This window comes from Galeopterus variegatus, unplaced genomic scaffold (assembly GCF_000696425.1).
Source record: "Galeopterus variegatus unplaced genomic scaffold, G_variegatus-3.0.2 Scaffold276, whole genome shotgun sequence".
NCBI classification, from domain to species: Eukaryota; Metazoa; Chordata; class Mammalia; order Dermoptera; family Cynocephalidae; genus Galeopterus; species Galeopterus variegatus.
The window spans coordinates 260,077-269,649 of record NW_007726387.1 but is presented as its reverse complement, the minus strand read 5'-3'; the positions used below and the strand labels follow the sequence as shown (position 1 = coordinate 269,649).

The 9,573-nt window shown below is 34.8% G+C and overlaps 1 protein-coding gene across 1 annotated transcript in view; it reads right to left on the bottom strand.

The window, feature by feature from the left end:
* USP8 (ubiquitin specific peptidase 8) overlaps positions 1–9,573 on the bottom strand; it is a 62,168-nt gene that overhangs the window by 19,980 nt on the left and 32,615 nt on the right. The window contains exons 5-8 of the mRNA XM_008566908.1: positions 8,747–8,891; positions 4,412–4,574; positions 1,425–1,569; positions 779–1,002 (exon numbers count right to left, since the gene is read on the bottom strand). Of these exons, the coding sequence (XP_008565130.1) occupies positions 779–1,002; positions 1,425–1,569; positions 4,412–4,574; positions 8,747–8,891 (677 nt within the window). The remainder of the gene's footprint in view (positions 1–778; positions 1,003–1,424; positions 1,570–4,411; positions 4,575–8,746; positions 8,892–9,573) is intronic.

The window sequence follows — 9,573 nt, the reverse complement described above, 5'->3', positions numbered from 1 at the left end:
TTTATTTAAATAAACCCTAATGAAGGGAAGAAAGCTGCAATTTTTAATTGTGACATCTTGATTACTTAAAAACTTTTTTTTTTTTTTTTTTTTTTTTTTTTTTCCGTGTCCGGCAACGGATCACAACCCTCAGTGTCACCCCCGTACCGGACCGGGACCAGCAACGGGATCGCAACCCTCGGTGTTGCCCCCGCGCCTCGCTCAGCCAGTGAGTGGGAATCGGTCTGTATGTGGGATCCGAACACTCGGCGGGAGCGCCTCCGCACTTCCTAAGCGGCGCACTAGCGCAGTGCGCCACCGGGCCGGCCCTAAAAACTTTTACATAATTATTGTTAAAACATTCCTGTTAGTTTATGTGTCAAATCCAAAGGAAATGAAACTATTGTTTTAAAACCAAAATACTGACATCACACATCTATATTACATAAGCCAAACTATTTGGGAAAATACTATGGGTCAAATTACAATACAAAAAACCTGAAAGGGCTTTTCTAGTTCACTGTGGTAATGCAATCTTTTATTGGTAGGGCTTGCTGCAAATGGACTGCCAACTGGGTTTGAAATCCTTTGAATTATCTATTGTAATATAGCTGTGGCAATAGGGCTGAATTATAATGAAAAATTTTTTTTAACAAAAGTATAAAAACATAGATTCTTCTCATTGATACTTTTCTTCCTAAGACATATATTATACATAAAACTTAATTTCCATATAATATATTTAATGTAACATTAAAACAAAAGAAAGAACGATGTTAAAAGAAAATCAAGAACATACCTGTGGAACATTCTTTATAATAGGTACTGGCTGAATTATGGGTGAAACATCGGATTTAAAAGCAGCAATTGGTTTAACTGGAGTTGATATATTCAGTAGTCTCATCCTCTCATCTTGATCATTTATCAATTCTGTATTTTCACCTACTTCTATGGGAGGAGTTGGCATCTGGGCAGTAGGTTTAGAAGGAACTGATTCTTCCAGTGAGGGATAAGTAAAATCCACTAAAATTCCCAAAAGATAATTAATTTTTTTTTAAAGAATAGCAAACGCTATAAACAGTACTTACATTTCTCATGCATGTTATATGTGACAGTTAAATGTAATATAAATGAAACAACAATCACAACAGAGGCTGGCCAGTTAGCTCAGTTGGTTAGAGCGCAGCCTTATAACATCAAGGTCACGGGTTTGGATCCTGGTACTGGCCAACTGGCAAAAACAAAACAAACAACAAAAAAAAGCCCAATCACAACAGCCTTAAAAAAATGTTAACTTCCAGGCTGTGAACATCTTATGCCTGAAAATGAATTACTATCTAACAGGACAAATGTACACATAATAATATGACCATGAAAACATAAATCATCTATTTTAATTTATAATTTACTGAAACAATTTTAAACAAAAATTTTCACATACATACATGAGATAGACACCTCTTCATTCTTGCCTCGTGGGGGAGGAATGACTTTAGCATTTGTTGTATACTGAGGATAGCAAAGGAGCCAGTTTTCATAGCCTCCCTCTAAAACCAGAGGCTCATTGCGCAAGACAGTTTTACTTTCCCACTATAGAATAAGAAAATAGTGTTTTTAATATAGTGGCAGTCTCTCAACAGCTAAAAATACAACAAACCTGAATTTTAAAAATGCTCCCTTAAAGACAAGATTCATCTTCTAAATAATGAAAAATGAGAACTGAATCCAAAATGCAATATTAAATGAAACAAATATAAAGATCAGGTTTTAAAAACCACAAAAGTCATCCATATCTTAGGAGAAAAGTTAGAAATTAAATAAATATAAAATAAAAATTACCTATAACCTCACCATCCAGAGATAACCACTTTAACATTTTGGAGTTTATTCTTATAGACTGTTTTCTACTTAGATACACACTTGCCTTTTAATTTTCTTTTTACAAAACAATAAAAGTTTTATGATGCTGCTTTTCTTTTATATGAACATCTTTTATTAATAAAAAGCTATATCATTATTTGTAATGCCCAGATAATATTCTATTTTATACACAACACAAACACACCAAAATGGAATCAATCATTTGAACACTAATTTTTTTTCCCCATTTAATTATAAGCAATGCTGAGATAAACAGCAAAAATCCTTATACATGCACACACCCGTCTTTTACCTCCCTTAGGGAAAATTCCCAGAAGTAGAATTGCTGAGCCAAGACACACAAATATTTTAAGCCTTTCAATATATATTACTAGTCTTAGAAATGATAGATTAAAAAATATATATTTCTGTATTTCTTTAGAATAATTACCTAGGAGTAGAATTGCTAGTTTAAAAGTTTGGTAGATAATTCCAAATTCCCCTTCAAAAAGGCTATGCCAATTTACACACTTAACCAGCAGTATATGAGAATGCCCATTATAAATCTTTATAATTTTTACCATACTAGTGGACATAAAATGGTATCTTGTTTTAATCAGCATTTATTAGTGAAGTGGAGCATCTTTTAATATGTTTATTAATCACTTATATTGTTCTATGACTTAACTAATCTCATCCTTTGCCCATTTTTCTACAGAGGCATTTGCTATTTTCTTAGTAAACAATGAATGTACTCTGAATATTAGAGAAAATAGGTGTTTGTCATGTATGTTAGAAATATTTTCCCTGGGCCGGCCCGGTGGCGCACTGGAGAGTGCACCGCTTGGGAGCGCGGCAGTGCTCCCGCCGAGGGTTCGGATCCCACGTTGAGACCGGTTCCCGCTCACTGGCTGAGCGCGGTGCGGGCGCAACACTGAGGGTTGTGATCCCGTTACCAGTCAGTAAAAAAGACAAAAAGGAAAAAAAAAAAAGAAAGAAATATTTTCCCTGATTGACTTTTACTTTATTTATGGTGTTTTTTACATAGTTAAATGTATTGCCCTTCCTTTACGGCACCTTGGTTTGCAATCAAGATAATAAAAAATACCAATGTTGGGCCAGCCCGGTGGTGTACTGCTACAGTGCGCCGCTTGGGAGCGTGGCAGCGCTCCCGCCGAGGGTTCGGATCCCACATACAGACCAGCCGCTCACTGGCTGAGCAAGGTGCAGGCGCGACACCGAGGGTTGCGATCCCGTTGCCGGTCCTGGTCCGGTACGGGCGCGACACTGAGGGTTGTGATCCGTTGCCGGTCACGAAAAAAGACAAAAAGGAAAAAAAAAAAAATACCAATGTTTCTCCTAATAGTTCACTGTTTCAATCTACACATTTATATCTTTGGTCCATCTGAGATCTAGGGTGGTCTAAAAAATAAGGTAGGGATCCACTCTTTTACTTACTGGCTAGCCAGTTGTCCCCAAATGTTTCTCCTAATAGTTCACTGTTTCAATCTACACATTTATATCTTTGGTCCATCTGAGATCTAGCGTGGTCTAAAAAATAAGGTAGGGATCCACTCTTTTACTTACTGGCTAGCCAGTTGTCCCCAAACCATTCATTTAAAATACAAGTTTTCCTCACAGGTTTATGTCACCCTTTATCATACACTAATCTTTCACAATTGAACTTTATTATATTGCCACTTTTGTAAGTCAAAGCCAGGTGAATACTGGCGGTTTCACATAATCTATCTGTATTTGGGTATATTTCTGGATTCCCTATGTTAAAGTATAAGCTGTTTTAACGCTTTTAAGTGGAGGGTGATGTTTCACTGATTGACGTTTTTACCAGCAGAATGAGTTTTATTCTTATCACATGCTCACCAGCACTCAGTGCTATCATTGTTTAATAATTTAACAAGTGAAACTGAGCACCATTTTTTTAAACTTTGTTAATTTAATCACTGAAAATAGCACTATTTTAACTTGTGTTTATCTGATACTAGTAAAGTTGACCAATATTATGGTGATCAATATGAGCTCTATCTTCAGTGATCATAAACTTGCACTTCCTTTTCTGTTCATGTGTATGTCCACTACTTATTTTACTATTTTATCTTAAGTATTTTTCTTATTTATTTGTAAAAGTTCTTTGGATTTTAGGTGTTTTAAACCACTGCCATATTTGTTGCAAAGATTGTTTGTCTTCTGCCTTTTAATCTTATGTTTCTCCATACCTAAGTTTTCATTTTATGAAGTCAAATCTGTCAATCTTTTTCTCCTTGGTGACATCCTCCTTTGCTTTTATGTTTTATAATCTAATTCTTAAAACAAAAAATAACACATTTTTTCAGATAATTTATATTTCTGAAAATTCTAATATATTTTATATTTAGATTAGTTTATTGTTACCTGGTGATTTGAAACAAATCTTTTAAGTCTGAATTTTTAAAAAATTCTACAATCAAAGCATGATGAATATTTTAGTCCTTAAGATAAACAACTAGTCAACATGCCTTTCTAACAACTAGACAAGGCTTGTAATTACAGTAAACTAACAAGGAAACTTGCTAACCTTGAAAAGTGCATCTTTCAGACTCCGTAGAGTTGTTCCAAGCTGTAAATCTTTTGCAGAACTAAACCAGTCAAGAAGTACCACATAATCCACATTCCCCCTCTTCTTCCATGTGTCTTTAGAATCATCTGGGAGGTTTGCTTCAATCCAACTAGCAGTGACTCTGAAATGTATTATTAACATTTGTATTGGGGCAAAATCAATGAGAGGTCCTAAAATACTAACATTGAGACATTGAGTTTCTTTTCTACAGTCTGTACCACACCATAGCAAACTTTAAGTAGATTACTTTTTAAGGTCAGACTGTACATTAAGATATTTAATAGCCTAAAATGTTTAACCCCTTCATTACTGTATAATGTGAAAATAAGATTTTAGTAATTATTCTCTAACTACTAAAAGAGGTAGACCCAATTCTGACTCTTATTTTAAAAAGAGCCAAAATTGAAAACAGAGGAAGTCATCTGAGTACCTCTCAGCCACATATGAACAACTATGGGAATCACCAGGTAATATTATTAATATTTCAGTTCTCTTACACCTACACAGATAATTAATAGTTAACCAAATAACAAAATGCTTATTTAACAAACACATATAGCATTTACTATGTGCCAGACACTGTTCTAAATGCTTTACTCTCATTGAACTCATGGAATCCTCACAATAATTCCATAAGGTAGACATTTTTATTATCCCCATTTTATAGACGGGAAAACTGAGGTACAAAGAGTTTAAGTAACTTGCCCAAGGTTGCAGCTGGTCAGTGGAGCCAGAATTAAAATTTAGGCAATCTGGCTCATGCCCATCCACTTACCTACTCTGCAGTACTGCCTCTTATATCATCAACTATGAATAATATCAACTTTACATTAAAGCATGCTGTTCACTTTATCTCACATAAAAGCTCAAGTCCTTACAATGGTCTGCCATATGAACATTTCCCCCAATCCTATCATCTCAAGTTCCTTATCTCTAACTATCTGACCCCTTTACTTACTCCAGACATTGCCTTCCTTGTTACTGCTGGTTTATCCAGCTATGCTCCTGCCTGCGGGCCTCTGCTCTTGCTGTCCCTCTGTCTGAAACCCTCTTTCCCAGATATCTGAATCACTCATTTCCCTTATCTCTTCAAGGTATGTAATAATAATCACAAAACTTGTGAGGTCTTCCTGGATTAAAATTTTAAGACCTACCCCAACACACCACACACCTGATACTCCCACCTCCATAGCACTTATCAGCGTCAGACATGCTATACATTTTGTTTTTATTGTCTCTTACCTATCCCACCTCCCCATTAAAATAAAAGCTCCACAAAAGCAACAGTTTTTATCTGTTCAAGGGTTTAGCCCCAGCACTTGGAACCACAGTAACCCACCGCCCACAGTAAGTGCTCAGTAAATATCTGTTGAATGACCAAACGAATGAATAATACAGTTGCTCTTCCAGGTAAGAAACTCCATATTATTCCTAGCAAAGCACTTAGTACATAGTGGGCATTTCAATATTTAACTGATGATACTGGAAAGCTGGGTGGGATTGGTGAGACTTTCACCCACCAGTAAAACCAAATGGTTTGGATTACTAAAAAAAATTTTTTTAGGGCCAGCCCATGGCTCGCTCTGGAGAGTGTGGTGCTGATAACACCAAGGCCACAGGTTTGGATCCCATATAGGGATGGCTGGTTAGCTCACTTGGGAGAGCATGGTGCTGACAACACCAAGTCAAGGGTTAAGATCCCCTTACTGGTCATCTTTTTAAAACAAAACAACAACAAAAAAATGTTTAAAATCCTGTTCCTATATAATAATGTTGGTTACTATATTTTCTAGGAAATAAGAAGTAATATAAAATATTGTCTCATAATATCCTCTCCTTATAGAGATCAAAAGAATGCTTGGTCAACAAAGAATGAAAAACAAATGAAATGTGATATTCTTAATGACAATTTCCAACTCTAGGGATATATTTGCCTAAATATTGTTCTCAGGACTAGTATTCTACAGAAAACACTTTGGGAAACAATAGTATCAACCAGTGTTCCAAACTTCAGTCTTTCACGTATTACCTTCACAACGTGCTGCAATTTTGCTCTATTTATTATTTAATATCCAAATTAATTATTAAACTAAAAGCAATCTTTTACTTAAATTTATTTTAATAGGAAATTGTATGCCCCTATATACATGAAAAACAGCATCAATAATATTTATTTATCAAAAATATTTATCCAATAAGTAAAAGCTAAATCTTAAAATTAAATAGACTATAATTTGTGTTATATTCACAGAAAAGAACACTGTGTAGCAATGAGAATGAACAAACTGAACTCCACACAATAATGGAGATGACTCTCATAAACATAAGGTTGAGAACAAAAAGCCAGACGTAAAAGACATACATATTGTATGATTCCATTTACATAAAGTACAAAACCAGACAAAATGAATATATTCTGTTAGAAGTAGGTGGTTTCCTTGGGTGGGTCGGGATATGGGTAGTAACTTAATAGCGGGCATATAAGGGGTTCTGGAGTGATAATAATGTACTGTCCATTTACATAAAGTACAAAACCAGACAAAATGAATATATTCTGTTAGAAGTAGGTGGTTTCCTTGGGTGGGTTGGGATATGGGTAGTAACTTAATAGCGGGCATATAAGGGGTTCTGGAGTGATAATAATGTACTGCTTCTTGGTCTGGATGCTAGTTAAATGGGTACATTTAGTTTACGAAAACTTGTTGGGTTAAACCCTTAGGGTGGGAGTGCTTCTGTATAAATACCATACTGTATTAAAATTTAAAAACAGAAAATGAAAAAATATAATAATCACTACCAGCCAGTTACAGATACTGTTGTCTACAGAAAGCTCTGATGCCTGCTCCCTGTTAAGAAAGGGAGATTAGCAAACATGAAAAAGGTATACTAGCACCGAACTGAAACTCCTTTTAACCAATTCAGAAGGACTGGAAGAGAAATTAAAAGGGAATAATTTTCTTGGTATACAATTCATTGTTCCTTAATCTTCAACCTAATATCATTAGGAGTTTCATAGTAGTTCAAATCTCACATTTTGGGAAACTGTGAGTGTAAACTCAATAAAGACCATGAGCTTTCTGTTAGTACAGATCAGACCATCCAAAGACTAATTATAACTTTGTCTTTTCAAATCTTGGGAATATTTTCACTTATGCTTGATTGGACTAAACACTCTAATCTCAATTTTAATAGCATATGTACAAAGCACTTTATTCTTCAGGTCAAGCATTTATTAAGCATTTGTAATATGCCAAGAACTATGCAGATTTCATTAACTAATTTAAAAAATATACACTTTTAATGTTAAGTTAGCCCTAGAACAGACCACAGATTTTAATTAATCCAGTTCCATAAACTAAGACTCATAAACTGAGAGATTATATAATTTCAATAAGAATGATCAAAATATTAAAAAACAGCCCTGAATCTAGAGGTTTAGCTCTGCTACATCATGATGATTACTAATATACAATATACCCATCCAAGTAACTTTAAATCATTTTATAGGTTAAAGGCCTTCTTCCCAAAAAAGAAAGAAAAAAATTTTTTATAAGTCCTTACTTATGCCAGGCATTGTGCTTTGTGTGTGTATATATGTGTGTATAGAATTTCGCACTTAAACCTCCTAAAACCTCTATGAGATAGGTACTATTATTATCCTCATTTTACAGACAGTAACATGGGCTTAGAGAGGTTAGGTCACTAGCTAGAAATAGTGCAGCTAATAAGTGACAGTTACTTAAATACAGTCTGACTTCAAAGCTTGTACTCTTTCTTAATGACTTAGCTATACTTATTTAAGAAAAAAAAAGTATTTGTATACTCTTACAACAAATAATAATATGGGGAATTTCAATATGTAAAACAATTCAATTAGTTTATTTTAGTCAACTTGATACATGTGATTCATAAGCTTATAAACAGAAAATAATAGGAAAAATCAGTCAACAACCACCTGCGGAGAGAGACCACACAAAGGCAGCTTTATTTCTCTTCTATTAAGACTCCAAATGCCACAGATAGGACAAACAGCCAAACTGGAATGTCCCTGGATCTACCCTTCAGAAAGGGTAAGGTGTGCCTTTAAGAATTAAAGAATGAAAAGGTCAACAAAAAAGAAGAAATGACTTAGCTCGGCTGGTTAGAGCATGATGTTAAAACACCAAGGTCATACCAGCCAGCTGCCAAAACAAACAAAAAGAATTGACTACTCTAACAAATTCAGCTTGGATGCTAAGTAGTATTTACTGCTGTCCACAGTTTACTATTTTACCTAAATACACAATGACCCACCCTGGACTGATGGCTTCTTCAGGAACACTGAGAGAATGTGAAATGCAGGAATCCTGATAATCTTGTATTCTTCGAGCATCCATTATAATAAAGCTGATATTTTTATCCATCATCATTGTATATAGTTCCTTTGCTGTGATTGTTCCTTCGAATTGAGAGAGACAGTATAAGTGATAGGAAACATTTATCAAGAAACCAGTTTGGTGCTGTGTTTATAAAGACATATCAAAACTTGCTGTTGAACTGTTATTTATATAAAATAAAATAATGTGTCTTATGAAAGTGTTCTTATTCTGTTTTTTAAAATTAAGACTTTAGAGTAATATTAACTGGAAGAAACATCTATGGTTCAAAAATTCTTGAAAGGTTCTAAATTGTTTTAAAATAGTCTCTGATGGGGTCTTACGGGTGTTACTTGAAAAACATTTTAGATTTCCAAGTATTCCTAGAGTAACAAGCCAAAAGCTTGTTATTTGTATTCCACATCAGGAATTGACAAACTATAGTACCTGTTTTTATCGGAACACAGACACTCATTTGTTTACATATTATCTTTGGCCGCTTTCACAATGCAACAGCAGAGATGATTAGTTGCTTTAGAGACCGCAGGCAGGGCTTCCCAAGCCTAAAATATTTTACTGTCTAGCCCTTTAAGAAAACATTTGCCAATCCTCATTCTATTTGATGTTCATCAGTTAGCTCCAAGCCAGAAAGGAAAAAGGACTATTTTATTTTTTAAGACAAACAAAAACAGAAACGCTAATGCAATTTTTAACTTTTTAACTTTTTTTTTTTTGGCCGGGGGGTGTGTGTGTGTGTGTGCGGGG